Below are 18,725 nucleotides of genomic sequence, written 5' to 3'. Positions count from 1 at the left end.
CTAGATTTTAGAGCATTTTACGGTGAGAGTTTCAGGTGAGGGAAGCTCAACCTGAAATAGTTTAAAAGCCCAAGGGAGTCCTGAAACCCTCTCTCTCCCTCCCTCCATTTCTCCCTTCTTTGTGCCAATGGCAATGCTTCTTTATTTCTAGGAAAAATTTCTGCCATTTCTGGACATGTTCCAGAAGGAGAGTGTGCGGGTCGAAGTCTGCAAGTCCATCATGGAAGCCTTTATCAAGTGAGTGTCCCTGGGAATGTGTTGCTAAATCGCATCATGTACACATCTCATACCTAAAACACTTATTTTTTTATTTTATTTTTTATTTTTGCCAGTCCTGGGCCTTGGACTCAGGGCCTGAGCAAGGCTAGCACTCTGCCACTTGAGTCACAGCGTCACTTCTGGCCATTTTCTGTATATGTGGTGCTGGGGAATCGAACCCAGGGCTTCAAGTATACAAGGCAAGTGTTCTTGCTACTAGGCCATATCCCCAGCCCCCGTAAAACACTCTTAAGGAGGCAGGCGCTGGTAGCTCATGCCTGTAATCCCAGCTTCTTGAGAAGTGGAGTTTGGGAGGATCACAGTCCCAGTTAGACAGGAAACACCAATAATGTGGTCCACACTGACCTGGGCAAAACATGGGGATCCAAGCTAAAACATCACCACAGCAGAAAGGGCTGGAGGCAAGGCTGTGAGCCGAAGCTGAGTGAGAGCACAAGGTCCCAGGTTCAAGCCCCAGGACTAACAGCAAAGTGAAGAGTGGGTGTTATGGTACCACAGGGTTATTTAAAACAATATTGCCTTCCAGTAATGAGACCAAATGGAAGGATAAAAACAGGATTCAAGTGGTGACATGTATAAGATAAAGAAAATGAAGCAAACGTATGGGTAATAAGAGAAAATGAAGGAAAGCAAAGGGTTACTGACAGCACATGGACCAGCAGAAAACTTTTTGTAAAGATGGCATATTGATTTTTTAAACAAAGTAGACATTATTGTATAGCCAGTTAGTCTGTGATTTCATCTGGGTTCTATTTAGGATAAGGTAACATTTACAACAGGAGATTGCTTTATCTTGGAAAATGGGGTTTGATCTTGGTCATGTATGTTGTCAACTTATCTTTCTGTTGGGTGGGGAGCCTTTTTCCTGCCAAGGGCCTTTGGATATTAATAAATCATTCTCGAGCCATGAAAAATGATCAATGCAGGCAGAGAGGTGAGGACAGCTGACGAGAAGCACATAGGATGCCTGTGTGTTCGTTCTGTCGCAGACCAGGCCTTCTTTAGGCCTTACCTGGCTCCTGGGCCAGCCGTAAATATTGCTATCATTCATATATCTAAGACAACTGCCCTACTTCACTCAGGTGGAGTTGTTACGGGAGTCAGTGGTTTTGTATTATTGGGAACGGCAAGTTATGTTTGCCGGGCACATAGTGTGTTCCAGGCCAGGGGGTGGGCACTTTGGGCGTGCAGCATTGAAACAGGTTTGCCCTCTGCCAGGCCTAGCGCATGTAGCCATGCTACTCTGGCTTGCAGCTAGGGGGCACTACCACGTGTGTAGGAGAGCAGCTTGTTCTTAAAGAAGACTGGAGAGGAAACCCAGACCTCCAGTCATTGCTGGTGAGCCACGAACCCACTTGCTCATCCCTGTTATCATTGTCTCTCCTGTCTCCCAGGCATCAGCAGGAGCCCACCAAGGACCCCGTCATCCTGAACGCCCTTTTGCACATTTGCAAGACCATGCACGACTCTGTGAAGTAAGTCATGCTCCAGGGTGGGGGGTTCAGAACCACCTCGGGGTGTCTTAGGGAAGCTTAGCTTAGCTTCCCTAAGAGGAAGCTTTCCTAAGAAGCTAGAAGCTGCCCCTGGGTCGTCTTTTTGACCATTAAGACTCCCTAATGAAGACATTCCCGCCCCGGGGAATCAGAGCACCAAGGGCAGCCTTCCTGAGAAAATGAGGTGGCAAATGTGCCAACAAGGGATTTCTACTGGAGAAAGAGGCTGCTTTCACTCAAGGGAACGCAGAGTTGGGAAGGAGAGACTGGATAACAAGCTCGCTCACCCAGCATGGCAGCCTTTGCGCTTTATCCCATTGTTAGCTACATGGTGAAACGCTGCATGGAGTTGCTGACGCTTCCTCCTCGAGGACTGTGTGAGGGCATGGGGGCTCATGTCTGTCTACAGGCCTCACCTTTCAGTCAGAAGCACAGTTATCATCACTTGGTAGTTTTAGTGTGGTTTTTCTTTTTGGTTGTTTAATAATACAGTTTTCCATTTGACTATATTTAAGATAATTCTTGCTTATATGTGGCTATTTTGGTTTCCCAAAGAATTTTTAAGCACAACAGCTTGACTTATTGAAAAATGTGAAGAAAAATCTTTTGGAAGGAACTTCAGCATCAAGAAGATACATCCCTGTTCTTTTTTCTTTTTTTCTTCTTTTTTAATTTTAGAATGAAATTCATGAATAATTACAAAAATCAAACTTGAAGCATCTTATTCTCCCTGGGACTGAGATGTATGGTGGAGATTGTGTGTGTGTGTGCGTGTGTGTGTGCGTGCGTGTGCGCACACGCTAGTATGGGGCTTGAACTCAGAACCTGGGTGCTGTCCCTTAGCTTCTTTATTCAAGGTAGGCACTCCACCACTTGAGCCACAGCTCCACTTCCGGTGTTTTGCTGGAAGATAAGCGTCTCAATGGACTTTCCTGCTTGGGGTGGCTTCAGATCATAATCCCAGATCACAGCCTCCTGAATAGCTAGGATTACAGGCGTGAACCACTGTTATCCAGCAAGATTTAAAAAAGAAAATGAAAATGAAAAGATTTAAAAATGAAAAGATTTAAAAAGAAAATGTCAACCTTTGTCTAAAATGCAGGATTTGTCATTAGTCTTTGCTGCCTATAATCCTGAGAAAGTTCCCTTCCCTTCTTCTGTTAGTAAGCTGAGCTTGAGAATGGTGTCTTTGAGGGTGAAAAGCCTGTATCATTTTTTTTTTCTCATTTTGACTATACCTTTTTTATCCAAGTGCCCAGCCTATTGGGGAAGCTTTTGAAATGTAGACAACACAGACTTACTCCTACCGGTTAAACTGCTTGCCTCTTGGGTTTTTCTCTTCAGAAACACTTGTGTGTTGCCTCCGTGTTAATTATGCACAATTATTGATCCTAGTGCGCTTACTCTTGAAGACGAGAAAAGAACACTGGCCCATCTGATTAATGGATTTATAAAAATGGTAAGTTCAGGGGAAGATGTTGTAGGGCGCCTGGAGATGTGATGTCATTGTTTACGTGCCTCCCACTGTGGTTCATTTTTACTGAGATAAGATGGAATTAGAATACATCTTCCATTAGCTAGGACTCCAGTGGGGTCAGAGAGAGCCAAGACAAGCTGGCTTCGGGAAAGATACACGGGGGGCTGTCACAGGAAGGGGAGAGTATTAGGCATGGAACCTTGGAAGGGGCAGCTGGACTTGGGGCCTCGCCCTGTCTTCAGGACCCTCTGGTGGTGGTGTCTTTGGCTCCAGCCCCCTCTCTGCTCTGCTGGCCTCTCTCTTGGAGACATTAGTGCTCTCCATCCCCTTCCCCAGGGCCTAGATTTCCACCCATGCCTCTGTAGTCCAGCAAAGTCCTAGAGTTGGGTTTTTTGGTATTAACTTGGGTTGAGGCCCCAGCATGCTGATTGGCCAAGAGACATGTATTGCTGATGATCTGGACCAGAGGCACAAGTGGAGAGAGGAGTGGCTCTCTGCGGTGGCGGGCGGCCATTCGTGAGAGTAGAGGTGGGTATCCAGCTCTACTCCAGTGTCCGTGTCACTCCCCTCTGACTGGTAGCTTCGGGTGGCTGCCGTCGCCATCAGCAAGTCCGTATAGCTCTGCAAGTTGGTGGGGCAGCAGCAGGTGTCGACTCACTTGGCAATGATTGTGCTGGGGGCTGAGACAGCCTCACTCCCTTCCCCAGGCTGTGTGCTGGCTGTGTGGGGGCCATCTCTGTTTTCTTCCACGTGGCCTCCTCCCATTCTTCTTCTCTCCTCCTTGGGTGATCTCTCTCAACTGTGCTGCCTCACCCGGTGTTGGCTTCTCTGCGCACACACCTTAGCTGCAAGGCTTTGAAGGCCAAGGCTTAGAAATTACCTAGTGAGGGAGGTGGTGTGGTGCATGCAGTCCTAGCAATGGGGAGGGTGAGACAGGATGGCAAGTTTGAGGCCAAAGACTGGGATTTTTGGTCATTTGTTTTTAAATTGAAAAAAAAAAGGAGCCAGGTGCTGGTGGCTCACACCTGTAACCCCTAGCTACTTAGGAGGCTGAGGTCTGGGGATCATGATTCGAAGCCAACCAGGGCAGAAAAAGTCCATGAGACTATTATCTCCAATTAGGCACCAGAAAACTGGAAGTGGAGCTGTGGCTGAAAGTGGTAGAGCACTAGCCTTGAGTGAAAAAGTGCAGGGAAAGCACCCAGGCCCTGAGTTCAAGCCCCATGACTCACCAGGAAGGAGAGGAAAGAAAAGGCACAGGAAGCAAGGCACAGGGCTAGCCTGGATAGAGGGGAGAGGAAGAGACTCCATCTTCTGACTGGAGGAAGTCAGAGAGCCCTTGGGAAAAGACAGCAAGAGTGGGAGGGAATATTGCAGCCCTTGGAAACATCGTAAACACCAACTACCCCAATGTCTGGGTTCTCTTGTATGTAATGAGGCATTTCTATGTTGCTCAGGCTGGCCTTGAACTTGTAGACTCAAGTAATTGTCCTGCTTCAGCTTCCTTGCTAGCTGGAACTATAGGTATGCACTTCCACACCTAGCGTGGTGTGTGCTCATTTGTATGTGTGTTCATGGGCTTGAGCTTTAGACCTCCTACTCTCACTTGCCTCCTTCCCCCGTCTTACCTTCCCCTCACACCCCACTGGGGGGCTCTGCCACTTGAGCCATGCCTCCACTTCCAGGTTTTTGCTTGCTAGCTGGAAATAAGAGTCTCTTGGAATTGCCTTCCCAGGTGGGCTCCAAACCATGATCCTCAGGTCTCAGCCTCCTGAGTACCTAGGATTATAGGTGTGACCCACTAGCACTTGGTTGTGCCTTCTATTTTAATAGAAATGGCAGAACCCAAACTGAATGAGCCCAAAGCTGTGTGACCTCTTGGATATAACCTTGAAATTGTCACTTGTTCAACAACAAGGGCTGGAGAAACTGCCTACCTGGTTCTGTCCATTGTATTGGAAATGGAGGCATAGCCTTCCATTCCCACTTGGGAAAGGCACTGATGGGTTTGACCAGTGCCTGTCCCATGAGCTTTTCTATACAGTACCGGGCCAGGAACATTCATCCTATATGGCTTTCTCTGGGAGTCACTGAGTTACTAGGAAAAGCTTAGGAGGATATGAGAGAGAGACCCAATAGCCATAACGGAAATGGCCAAGCTAAGCCTCGTCAGGCTACAGGAAAAAGGAGAGGGGGATTTTTATGGCAGAGAAACTTTCATTTGCATTGGTGGCTCTGATAGCTACTACTAAACTACACACTAACACGACATGGGGTGACGTGTATGGCCTGTCTGGTTAGAGAATAGTGTGTGTGTGTGTGTGTGTGTGTGTGTGTGTGTGTGTATGTGTATGTGTGTGTGTGTGTTTTCTTCCTAACAACACCATTCCTCTTGATCCTAGGTTTCCTTTGGCCGTGATTTTGAACAGCAGCTAAGTTTCTACGTCGAGTGCAGGTCGATGTTTTGTAATCTGGAGCCTGTTCTTGTACACTTGATCCACGTAAGGTTTTTATTCTCTCCATTAACGCCTTCTGTCTGTCTGCCCCCAACCAGTGATCATCTGTGTCTTCTACCTCGGCTCACCCCTAGCTTATGGGCCCCGATTCCCACAGTTTAATGAGATCTGTGCTCTGTGTTTTCATCTTTCTGCATGCCAAAGAATTAAGTGCCTTACACTGAGTACTTGGAGAAAGTACTTGGTGTTCAGCGGCCTGACCAGTGGGCTCCATGGGTCATGGCTCCTCCCTCACTAGGTGGCATTTATGCCCAAAGAATTAATAACCGTTCTGTTTGTTATGAAGTTATGTTCAGGAAGCTTCAGTGGTCATGGCCTCACAGCTTGGTAGCCATTTGAAAACGTAATATACATCAACGGAGAAACTTTTTTTTTGTCAGTCTTGGGGCTTGAACTCAGGGCCTGGCATTGTCCCTGAGCTTCTTTTGCTCAAGGCTAGCACTCTACCACTTGAGCCAGAGTGCCGCTAAGCCACATTACCAGCCCAACTGAAAAACCTTTTTATTCTTTTTTTAAAATTTTCTTGTGCTGGTACTGGGGCCTGGGTACTGTCCCTTAGCTTTTTCCCTCAGGCTGGCTCTTTACCACTTGAGCCATATTTCCACTTACAGCTTTTATTTGTTATGAGGCTTGAACTCAGGGCTTGGGCACTGTCCCTGAGCAATTTTACTTAAGGCTAGCACTCTACCACTTCGAGCCACAGCTTCACTCCTGGTTTTCTGGTAATAAATCAAAGATTAGAGTCTCATGAACTTTCCTGGCTGGGCTGGCTTTGAACATTGAACCTCAGCCTTCAGCTAGGATTATTGGTGTGAGCCATTGGCACCTGACACAATCCTTTCTTAAGCATAATTACTTGCTAGTGAAGTCTGTACACTTGGTAGGCACTGTATCAGTGCCCAGCCTTAGAAGCAGATCAGACACTGCTTTCTTATTTCTGTTTTTCATTCATCGCCTTTGCACAGTTCACTTTACATGTGAACCCTGTTCTACAGATCCACAGTGCATCAGCAAGGGACTGAATGAGGCCAGGGTGTGTGGGAGTGAGCTGTCACAGCTACAGGTCACCTTAGCACAACTAAATGTACATGTAGGGACTGTCTGTAAAATGGGAATAGGTAACAAGTACTGAGCTGGGGGCTAGAGGAATCAAATGAGCTAGTAAACATAGCTAAAATGACATTGCTCAGTTGTATGCCTTTAGATTTGGAAGTTTCTTTTAAGCTTAGAATGTTGGATTTCTGGAAGTGCCTTAAGTGAACCCTCACTGTTTATTAAACCAGAAAATGGTCATTTGTAGTGCTGATGGGTGGCCCTGCTCACTGAGGGGCTGCTTGGGCTGCTTCTTGTTCTGTCTTCTGGTACACATGTGCTCAACCTAAGATTTTGGGTGGGCCTGCTGGCCCCTTTGGTTTTTCAGGGTCCGCTGCTAACGAGCCTTGTTTGGTTGATGTATGTGTGCTTCTGGCCCTGCCCCCATTTCATGACCATTTCCATTTTATTTCTCAACAAATCAGAGTGTGAACCGCTTGGCAATGGAAACAAGGAAAGTAATGAAGGGAAATCATTCCAGAAAGACGGCTGCCTTTGTCCGGGTGCGTGCAAAAGATAAAGGACGCCTGTAACACGGGTTGCTTCTTTGCAGACTGCTAACTTGCTGTTTTCAGAGGAGGATAAGTGTGTGCTAGAATTAGTGTGCTTTATGGCTTTGTCCTGATTTTTCAGATTAAAATTTCCTTAGTTATCTGTGGGTAGATCAATTTTTGTGTTATTTTAAAAAAAAAATGATCAAAGGAGCTTGAATTTTCATACAAATGGAGCATTTCCAGTTCCTAGATCCCATCCAAAATCTGATTTTGTGTGCATCGGACCACAAATGGAAAATTCCACTCTGTGGAACTTGGTCTCCTGCTCAGAATTATTAAAAATTCTGTGTATTTTGTGTTTAGACTGGGGTCTCATTCTAAGACATCTCTTTATGTATCCACAAATATTCTGATATCCAAAGTCCGAAACACTTCTCAAGCAGTGTTTCAGATAACCTGAATGTGTTTTGAGGAGGTGGATGAGAGATGGATTTGCATTGCCATATGCTACCTGAATCTAACTTTTTTCTTTTGATGCTATTGAGGTTTGAACTAATGGCTTTACACTAGCTAAGCTGGCTCTCTACCCCTTGACCTGGCCTCCCCGCCCTTTTTTGTTTTAATTTTTTAGGTAAGGTCTTGCTTTTTTACCTAGGGCTGGCTTGGGACCAGCTGGCTTGTGCTTCTACCTCTGCCTCCTTCATAGCTGGGATTATAGGCAGGTACTATATCCAGCTCTCCCATTTGGTTTAATATGTTTTTATTTCTATAAGGAATTGGCATTAAGTGTTGCTTCTACATTTGCCGACATTAGATGTTGTCCTGTAGTAATAGGTGAAGAATTACTTTGCCTGTACCACACTCCCCTACCCACCTTCCCAAGGATTATTGGATAGACGAGAGGCAGGATAGAAAAGATAGGAGAGTAACTTGAGAACAAATAGTAGGATTGGGTGTTTTTGCTTGGAAGCATGTGCAGCATGAATACGGGAATACCGAGCAATGTGATGTTGCTGACCACATGCCTACTTTTTCCCAGGCCTGCGTTGCCTACTGCTTCATCACCATCCCCTCCCTGGGCGGCATCTTCACACGCCTCAACCTCTACCTGCATTCGGGTCAGGTCGCCCTGGCCAACCAGTGCCTCTCCCAAGGTAAGCCACGGCTCTTGGTGCCAAGCGCTTTCTTACTGCTGTGGAGAGAGGACTCAGTTGTGTGTGTGTCTGGACAGAGAGGTATTTTGAAAAGAGAGTTTCTTTCAAGGAAGAAAGAAACCAGATGTGGCTGGGTGCTGCTGCCTCACTCTTGTATTCCTAGCTACTCAGGAGGTTGAGATCTGAGGATCGAAGTTCAAAGCCATCTTGGGCTACGAAACACACACACCTCAAAAAAAAAAAATAATAATCTGGATGTGGAGCCATGGGTCAAGTGGTGGAGCACTAGCCTTGAATAAAACCCAAGCTCCAAGGCTCCAGGATAGCACACTGGCCGAGTTCAAGCCTCAGGACTGGCACACACACAGAAAAAAATGTAGATGTGTTGTGCACTTACATTCCCAGCTATACTTGAGAAGCAGTGGCAGGAGGATCTTGAGTTTGAGGCCAACCTGGGCCAAGGGAGTGAGAGAACCATAGCTCAAATACAAACAAAAAGACTGGGGCATAGGTCAAGTAGGAGAGTTCTTGCCTAGCATGTGAGAGGCCCTAGGTTCAATCCTAACACCACAGAAAAAAAGGGAAAGAAGAAAGACAGGAGTTGTGAGGGAAGATGAGGGAAGCACATTTAGAGGCAGGTCATGGCGCCTGTGGAGTTTTCCTGTGCGGGCAGAGGATGCCAGAGCATGTGGAGTTGGCCTGCTGGGCTAGCACAGAGTCACACAGAGTCAGGTCTGTGTGTGTGAGACCCCAGAAACCCCCACGGGGAATCTGGTATGTGTAGAACAGATGCCCAGCTTACTGTTGTGGACCAGACTTCTGCCCTGGGGTAGGTAGGCAGCAGTGTGGTAGCTTAGTCAAGAGGTGGGCCCAGACTGCCAGGGAGACAAGCAAGCCGGGAGGGAGGGAGGCAGCCACACTGTGTGCGGTAGTGCGGCACTGCATGGCGGAGGGCTGTGGTGGCTGGGCTCTTCTCTGGTCCTGCCTTCCACCACACTGTGTACTGGGCACATACAGTGCAGGCTGTCATGATGTGTGTGTGACTGTTGGATTCCTGTAGCCCCATGTGAGATGGACGGGTGTTTTCAGTGGTGGTCACTCTGTGACCCCAACTCGTGGGTTATGCTGGGGTTAGCATCACCCTTCCAACCACTGTCCTGATGGGTCCTCTGGCTCCTCGTCCGCCTCACTCCTGCTTTAAGCTACTGCCGGGAGGGGAATGTGGTTGCACTTCGTGTTTAAAAATGTATCTGATGAATTTTACTCCAGTCTAAATGCTGTGGTGCAAAACCTTAAAAGCCTATTGTTCTGAGAGCCACACGCAGCCAAATAAATAATGCATTCAATTACTAAGAAGTGGAAGGCTAAATATAAATGAAATGAGGCTGTGGAAGCAGCTGTTTCTGTCCACGTCCCAGCATCCTGTTTCAGCTGGCTGTGGAGCATCCATCCATTGCCCTTCCCCAGTTCAGTTCCTGCCTTCGCTGCATCTTCTTCATCAGGCTTTGCCTCGCTGGGCCCAGCCTAACAAATAAACTCTTGAACCCCAGATGGCCAGTATGAGGTGCTGACAGAGGATCAGTGCAGGAGGCCGATCCCCAGTCCTGGTCCTTTGCACAACAGCTGGAGCACTGAGCCTGCACTGAGCTGCACATGCCCACCACCCCAGAGCTCCTAGGAATGTGAAGGAAGTGCCGATGAGTTGCTGGGTCCAAGGCTTCCACCAGGAGATGGCCCAGAAGTGCCTGTCTTCCTTTTGCATTAGATAATGTCCCGTCATCAGGACATGACCTAGCCAGAGCAGATTCTCTTGTCCTTTATTTTACCTTTCACTTATTTATCTTCAGCTTCTAATCTCAACAGGGAGGGTCCCCCTCAGCCTTCACATCCTCAGGGTCTGAATTTGAAGATCCAGCTGATAGCAGATGGAAACTGTGTGGTGAGCACGGCAGGCTTTCTTCCTGCCATCATTCCATCACTGGGTAGCAGAGCCCTGTTGGGTAGTCCAGAGATGGCGAATGTGTGGTGGTGTGCCTGGCTATGGCAAGTATTCGCCATTCATTTAAGGGACTGCAGGGTCTTGACTTGACGTTGCATCTCATATGGGCGTTTCTTACCTAATTCCTGTTGTTGTTTTGATGTACTGGAGTTTGAACTCAGGGCTTTGTACATGCTGGATGGGTTGCTCTTACACTTGAGCCATGCCTCCAGCCATTCATATGATGGCTTCTATTTCATTGATATTGTCACTCCGAACTTCACTCACACAGAGATAGAAAATGTGCTAGACAAGAAAAGATGCTTTAAAGTGGGGTTTGTAGACCTTAAGACAGTGGATTACTCTTAGAGGCAGAACTGAGCTTTACTGGAGTGAGTTGGTGGGGTTGGGGGCTCTGCGCCTCCTGGAATGCTTCTGTTCCTAGACGTCCCTGGCCCGGGACGACTGTGCAGCCAAGGTGTCTAGGACAGATGATGGACTGAGTCTGGCAGCAAATGGCCTTTGAGGTCATTTTGCTCTTGAAGTTGACTGTAATGTGGTGGAGATTTCCATTAGCACTGAGCTAATGCATTCTGGAAAGGCAGTGCGCCTTGGAAGGTGGGCTGCTTTTCATTCCTTCAACCTTGGGTTTGGCTTAAGACTCATGTCCAGCGCATGCCCCACCTCACCAAGGCTGGGGGCACAAACACGTCCTCCTGCAGGCCAGAGTTATATCTGAGTTTCCTACCGTGTCTGGGTGTGGTAGGGGAGATGGTTGCATCTTCTTCACATGAGAGGCAGTCAGGATGCGACTTTGAGTGTTAATGATTTGTATTACAAAAGTTTGGAACACTGATTTGAAAGTGTTGCCAGAATACAGAAATAGAGGACTTTGGAGAAGACATCCTCTGGTAACACACTTGTATCTTCCCCATCGCCTTCCTCCAGACATCTGTTCACAGATTGGACACTTTCCTCCGAGTTTCCTTGTGTACATCCATTAAAGAAGATTCATCATTCCTCTATTCCTGTCTCCCCCCTCCTCCCTCGCGCCCATCTGTCTGTATTCTCATGTTTGCACACCATCTCTGCCCCCTCAGGAGGGAGAGGAGGCCGATTCTCCTACAGTGGTTTTTCTGAGCTTTTTTGGCTTCTTGGTAAACCTTGGGGCCCCCAGCCCCATGTCAGTACATACAGCTCCACCCAGTCTTTGTAAATGGCTCTTAGCATTGTTTCTCTTTTGGATGTGTTATAAATTCCTTCTCCTAGCATCCTCCCCAGTTTCCCCCAAAAATGTTCCTTCTGCTGAAAAAATATTTGGACACTTTTCCAAGTTTTGCTCTTGCACACAATGAGCAAACATACATTTTAATTCTGTGTGTTGAGAAGCTTTCTGACAGTTGTCCGTCCGGCTTGCTGATGGCTTAGTGGCTTAGAACATGAAAGCTTGTTGTTCAGACAGGCAGTTGTGCAGGCTCAAAGCACTGCACAGAAAGGGAGGCCACTGGCCCCCAAGTGCCTGTGGGAGCCTGAAGAGGCCCTGGAGCACAGTGTGGAACCTTTAAAAGCTTTAGAGGAGGCTTTAAAGGTGTCATCCCAGCCAAGGAGGAGGCATAAGTAGTAGGGTCATGGGTAGGCTGGCCTGCAAAAAAAAAAAAAAGTGAGACCGAAAAAGGACTGGAGGTGGCTCAAGTACTAAGAGAACCTGTCTAGCAAGTATGAAGCCTGGAGTTCAAACCTCAGTGCCACCAACACACACCCTTCATTCCCCAGTCATAAGTCTCTAAAGTGGCATGTGCATGCATGCTCATTCCTTTAACTTTTTTTTTTGTCAGTGTGGGACTTGAACTCAGGGCCTGGCTGCTGTCTCTGAGCTTTTTCACTCAAGGCTAGCGCTCTACCACTTTGAGCCACAGTGCCACTTCCATCATGCTCATTCCTTAGACACTTCCATAGTTAGCTTTCTTTTCTTTCTTTCCTTTTTTATTTTTATTTTTGGTAATACTAGGGTTTGACTTCAAGACTGCACTTGCTAGCTCATACTCTGCCATTTGAACCATGCTACTAGCCATTTTTGTTTTTGTTATTTTTTGATAGGGTCTTATACTTTCGTACTTTCTACTTGGGCCTGCCTAGAGGCCAAGATCCTCCTACCCATGCCTCTCAGTAGCTGGGATGACAGGCTTACACCACTACGTCCAGCTTGTTAGAGTTGAGGTTCTTGGCAATCTTTTGCCTGGACTGGTATCTAAAATTGTCCTGATCACTAAATAGCTGAGATTACCATGTGTCCTACTGTGCCTAGTCTGTGGTCTCCCCCTCCCCCGCCCCACCCCAGTACCCTGAAACTTTCTGCCGAGCCTGAAACTCAGTCCTCCTACTTTAACCCTTCTGACTGCTGGGATTACAAGTGTGCTCCCACCCAGTTAGTTCCATGGGTGTTAGCAAGAAAGGGCATGTCCTAGAGAAGATTCAGGCAGACCCAGGTCTGAGTTGCAGCTCTGCCATCCATGCCGGGGAGTTAGCCCTTCCTCACTCCACCCCTGTGGAGGGGGCTGACAGCCTCCCGCCCCTGGGCCATGGCCACTGTCTCCTGGGCAGCATGGAACCCTCCCCCCTGCTTTCATTCCTTGCTGAGCTTCTCGAGCCAGCTTCTGAGAACATCAGTAGCTCCCTGTTTTCCAATAGCCTGCCAGATCTCATTGTGATTTCTAGAAACTTCTGCTCAGCCTGGGCCATTGGAGGAGGATGAGGAGGACCCCATCCTGCACTGTAGTTCTTACCGCTGCTTGTCTTCCTCCTGCAGCTGATGCTTTCTTCAAAGCCGCCATCAGCCTCGTGCCAGAAGTTCCCAAGATGATCAACATCGATGGGAAGATGCGGCCTTCCGAAGCCTTCCTTCTGGAATTCCTCTGCAATTTCTTCTCCACGCTGCTGATTGTGCCGGTATGTTTTCCCCAAGGCCCAGGAGACGGGTCCCAAAGTGCAGCAGGTCTGTTGGCTGCCTCAGCTTGCCTTTCCTGGAGAGCTGAAGCTGTGGCCGGACGCCAGGGTTTCAGCTTGTTATCCTAGCCCCTCAGGAAGCTGAGACCTGAGGATCAAGGGCCAAAGCCAGTTCAGACAGGCAGGTCCGGGAGACTCTGTGCAGGGGCTTCCCTCTCCAAGGAGATGGAGGACAGTTCTGTAGTTGCTGACTTTCCTGGGTTGTTCTTAAAGCCTGAGCACTTCAAGCAGTGACCGTGCCCTTTGGGTTCCTCCAGCACCCCCTGCTCCCCCCCCCCCCCCCCGCCCCAGGCTTCTGCTGTCCAGACTGCTAGGAGACCCAGTCTCGAGTCTGTGGTCAGTCTGGGCTGACCCTTTCTTACCAGGCAGTCATTTTGGAAGCTGGCCAGAATCATTCTTTGACCCCACACAGAGTGTGGCTTCCTAGTTGCTTCTCCGCTTGTGACCCACCTGGCCTGGCCTTGGGAGGAGAGCTCGCCTCCTCTCCAAGCAGCTAAAGGAAAGAGTGGTTCCGCTTGCTTCTCTGCTTCCTGTTTTGGTTGATCTCTCCTATTTTGGCTCTCCACCAGGATCATCCAGAACATGGGGTCCTGTTTCTTGTTCGGGAGCTTCTCAACGTGATCCAGGACTACACGTGGGAAGACACGAGCGATGACAGGATCCGCATCTACACCAGTGTCCTCCACCTGCTGTCAGCCATGAGCCAGGAGACCTACCTGTACCACATCGACAGAGGTATACAGTGCCTCCCGCAGGGCCCAAGAGCCTTCTCCCTTTCTCCTCCCAGAGCGACAACCCAGGATGAGGCCTATGGATTTGGGTGTTTAACACCTGACATCACAGTGACCTTTAAATGACCTTGGAGGCCCACAAATGGGTCCAACTATGGAATGATCTGGAACAGTAGCAGGAAAGCTTCATTTCTGGCCAGTTCCCAACCCCATCCCGGGCTTTGGAATCTGGCTTTTGGGTTTAGATTATAACTTTCCTCTGGCCTCAGTTTCCCCACCCCAAAAAGGGAATTGGTTGTACTACCTTGCTTTTCGAGCGGCCTCAGCCCTGCCCCCAGTAGCTGCTGTGGGGTCCACGTGGGGAGCAGCAGGGGGATGACATCCACACCCATGGGCCTCTGGCTCCGCCTGGCCTGCAGAGTCCCAAAGCCAGTCCTGTTTACCGGGCTGTGCCTTCTGCCACCTCTGACCTGTGGACACAGCTGTCTCCCTGCCCGCGCAGCCACAGGCGTAGTCAGTCACAGTCTCCCTTGTTCCCTCAGTGGACTCCAACGACAGCCTCTATGGGGGAGACTCCAAGTTCCTGGCTGAGAACAACAAACTGTGTGAGGTGGTGATGGCCCAGATCCTGGAGCACTTGAAGACCCTGGCCAAGGATGAGGTGGGCCCCCTGGCGTGCACTGGGAAAGGGAAGCGATTCTATAGGGGCGTTTGAGGCCGGCACTGCTTCCCCCTTACCCCAGGCTCCAGAACACTGCTCCCCTCAGCTCCTTAGGACAGCAATGCTTGTTACAATGTTATGTCAGCCAACACCACGTAGGATGTGGTGGCGCCCGCCTGTGATGCTGCAGCCCTTGAGAGCCTGGGTGGGCTGTAGGTGTCAGCCGGCCTGTGCTAGGGGTGAAGTCCCATCACATCTGCCCTCCCTCACAGGACTCGAACACAGCTCAGATGGTGGCCCTGGCTGCCCCTGGGCAGTGTCGTGTGTCCTCTCTCGGGAGTGGAGGCTCCTTGGGAGCAGGGACAGGCTGTCTTTGAGTCACCGTCAACCCCCAGCCCAGTACTCAGCACGACTCTTTTGAAGCGGTCTAGAAACAGCCATGCTGGCCACTCCCAAGCCCTTCTGTGAAGGGCAGGAGCCAGGTTCAGTTCTTACTAAAGAAAGGAAACCAAAGCAAGCAAATGTGGCCAGATTCCTCTAGAACAGCAGAACCGGTAACACAGGTCCCCACTGACCTCTTATGACAGTTTTGGACTTGGGACCTCATGCTTGCTGGGTAGGTGCTCTACCACCTGAGCCACCCCAAGCCCGTGTTGTTTTTCAGAGAGAGGTCAGGACCACAACCCCTCCTACCTCTTCCTGAATAGCTGGGGTTCCAAGCATGCACCCCCACTACTGGCTTCCCGGTGTTCGCTAGGGCTTCAGCGAGGGCCTTCCACTGAGCTGCCCAAGCGCAGGCGCAGGGGCTGCTCAGCCAGCGTAGGTCCCAGCGCTTCCCTCCAGTGGCTTCACTAATTCTGACCATAGCCATTCCTGCAGGACCCACACTCATGTGCAGGCCAGGCTCGTTCCATCATCACCCGCTGTGACTCAGTTGTCCTAACTCTCCATGTGCCAGATGAGAGACTCCATGATTTCTGTGCACAACTAGTAACTCCCCACCTCCTCTCCCACGATTGCGGGCCTTGGCTTCTGGTTGTACAGCTTGGCTTGGGCTCAGGAACCTATTGGCATGGCCTTTCCTACTGACTGTTACCTCTGGGAAGGGCCTCTCATAGGGCCTGCTGTGAGTCCTAGACAATTCTTTCCCCATCTCCCATTTCACATGTGGAGGAGGCAGCAAGTCTGAGTAGGTGGAGCAACAAGCACATGGCAAAGCTGGGATTTGAGCGCAGCCTGTGGGGCCTCTGCTGGGCTTGGGGTGGCCTGAGTACCAGTGCAGGGGGTCACCACCCTTCCTCTTACAGGCCCTGAAGCGCCAGAGCCTGCTGGGCCTCTCCTTCTTCAACAGCATCCTGGCCCACGGGGACCTGCGCAACAACAAGCTGAACCAGCTGTCTGTCAACCTGTGGCACCTGGCACAGCGGCATGGCTGTGCTGACAGCAGGACCATGGTGAGCCCACTTGCCCCTGGGCTGCCACCAGGGCCCCCCCCCCCCATGTGCCTGGCACACCCAATGTCTGATCTAAGGTCTAAGACCGCTCTCCTCCTGTGTGCTCACAGGGCCCGCTCGCTGCCCTGACTTGGGCTCCCAGCAATTGTGAGCCACACAGGACACAGATCTTTCTCTCTCCTCCTAGGTGAAAACTCTGGAATACATCAAGAAGCGAAGCAAACAGCCAGACATGAATCATCTGACGGAGCTGGCCCTGCGACTCCCCCTGCAGACGAGGACCTGAGCCCATGGGGCTCGAGGTTTTCTGATTTGTTCTTTTGTACATATATATGGACGAATGGTTTGGGCTCTGCCCAGGCTTTCTCCCAGCAAAGAGGGAATCAGCAAAGTATTAAATCGCGTTCTCCAAGGAGCCAAATCCTAGTGTTTCTTTGCCAAACAAAGGGTCTCACTTCAGCTCTTCAGTCAGGCTGGGACACACTGGGAACATAGGCCCCTCTTTCCCCGGGAGCCTTTCTCACACTGTGCCCATTTAGTGACACCTTAGGGGACTTGATGGCAGATATCGCACCCACTTAGCCTCGTGAAAGTGGTATAGCTGGTCTTGGAACACTCCTGTGGCACCAAGGAGAAAGTGAGGCACAATCTGGCCCTGCTGTGGCATCAGCGGAAGCACGTCACAAAGTGCGTAGTTGTACTTGGGTCTGTTCTTCAGTCACTGGCCGGGGACATCTGCTCTGCCTCTGTACATTGGCTCCGGCTGCTTTCCCGCTGCTGGCCAGTGTGCTGGAACTTCATTCTTGACACTTTCCAGTGAGCAGCACGAATGCTTCATGAGAAGACTGGATTACAGTGTCAGAACCTAGCTGACTGCACGGCCCGCTACTCCCACAAGACGGCTGGGCCTGCATGAGCCAGTCTCAAGAAATAAACAGATGAGCAATAAGCCCCCACTTTGTGCTTCTGGCAAATGTGCCCTGAACATGGGGCACACTTCATCTTCACTCTGCCGGGAGGTGAGGAGGTTACTGCTACTGCCTGGCTCATCTCAGAAAGTAAAGCTTGAGAATCAGTTTCTACCCAACTTATGTTCTCCCACTTAGGACTAAGAAGACTAGATTTTGGGTTCCAATCTAATGACAACCCCTGTGATCCAAGAAAACTGTTCCACAAAGCAGCCTCCCATCCCCACTTAACACACCAAAGAACGCAGAGTTTCCTGGTACTGCGCAAGTACCCTCAGCCTTTATTTCAAAAAGTTACTTCCACTAAAGTTACTTGAGTGGGAGGGAGGGAAAAACGGGTTGAGGGAAGGAGTGACATTGTCCAAAAAGAAATGCAATCATTACCTGAGTTATGTAATTGTAACCCCTCTACATCACCTTTATAATAATTTTTTAAAGCTACTTGAAACTATTATGCTAATGAAAGCCAATGGGCAGATTCATCAATTGCCCTCCTTAAATCATTTGAGGCTGGCTGTGTGGGATTCCATCAGCTCCCAGCCTATTCGCTCAGGTGAAACCATAACTGTGAAACACCACGCTCAGCTAGATGGTGGCGCTGGGGAGCCTGTTAACTCTTGCTAGGCTAGCTTCCAACTTCAATTGCAGATCACTGCCTCCTGAGTGGCTGTGATTACAGATGCGCACTCCCATGCTCACCTGGATGTACCCCTTTTAAAGGAGAGCTATGTCTGACAGATACTTTGATGGGCCTGTGTGTAAGGTGGCCTCAAGGGCAGAGGCTCACAAGCTGAGGCAGGCAGTAGAATTCATTTGGGAATAAAGTGGGAGGAGCCACAGCTGGGGAGACAGCAGGACTCCAGGAAGGGAAGGGTCAGCTACGTTCAAATTCTCCAAACGAGAAACAAAGTCTTGGTTGAACTATGACCTGCCCCCACCCTATCTCCCCCAAACTCCTATGCCCCCCAAGCAGGCTGTGTTCTGTTCTGCATGGGGCAGACACACAAGTAACATAAGACCTGATATGAAAACCCTGCAGAGGGCCTGGGGAGAGCCCTGAAGCAGGAAAAGGAGGGAGAGGGGCAAGCCAGCTGCAGGCCAGGAGCCTTGACATCACAACCTGAGACTCAGCGCCCCAGAAGGGGCCTCCTGAGGAAGAGCAGCACAGGCTGAGCCACAGTCTGCCACTGGTGACAGACTACATTTCTGTACACACTAAGTGAGAAATCATCCAGGCAGGGCAGTGCAGGCCAAGAATCCCAGCATTGGGAAGAAGAGGGCCTGACATTTACACACCCCAAAACTTGTGCTTTCCTCCATCAATTCATCCCCACTAAGTAGTGACATGCCCTAGAAGGGTGGCCTGCACTGCTGGCCACCTGAGCTGCAGTGTCTCTCCTGTAAGATGGGTGGAACTATGAGCTT

At 49.6% G+C, this 18,725-nt stretch overlaps 1 protein-coding gene across 1 annotated transcript in view; it reads left to right on the top strand.

Annotated features, from left to right (window-relative positions):
- The window catches only part of Vps35l (VPS35 endosomal protein sorting factor like), a 51,516-nt gene extending 34,769 nt beyond the window's left edge, over positions 1-16,747 (top strand). Inside the window, exons 21-31 of the mRNA XM_048332790.1 lie at positions 152-237; positions 1,674-1,754; positions 3,168-3,231; positions 5,652-5,750; positions 7,283-7,360; positions 8,391-8,505; positions 13,290-13,429; positions 14,056-14,221; positions 14,760-14,878; positions 16,186-16,332; positions 16,520-16,747. Of these exons, the coding sequence (XP_048188747.1) occupies positions 152-237; positions 1,674-1,754; positions 3,168-3,231; positions 5,652-5,750; positions 7,283-7,360; positions 8,391-8,505; positions 13,290-13,429; positions 14,056-14,221; positions 14,760-14,878; positions 16,186-16,332; positions 16,520-16,618 (1,194 nt within the window). The 3' untranslated portion in view covers positions 16,619-16,747. The remainder of the gene's footprint in view (positions 1-151; positions 238-1,673; positions 1,755-3,167; positions 3,232-5,651; positions 5,751-7,282; positions 7,361-8,390; positions 8,506-13,289; positions 13,430-14,055; positions 14,222-14,759; positions 14,879-16,185; positions 16,333-16,519) is intronic.
- The last annotated feature ends 1,978 nt before the right edge of the window (positions 16,748-18,725 follow it).

This window comes from Perognathus longimembris, chromosome 23, assembly GCF_023159225.1.
Source record: "Perognathus longimembris pacificus isolate PPM17 chromosome 23, ASM2315922v1, whole genome shotgun sequence".
Lineage (NCBI taxonomy): Eukaryota > Metazoa > Chordata > Mammalia > Rodentia > Heteromyidae > Perognathus > Perognathus longimembris.
The sequence above is the reverse complement of the archived record's forward strand: the minus strand, read 5'-3'. Positions and strand labels throughout refer to the sequence as shown.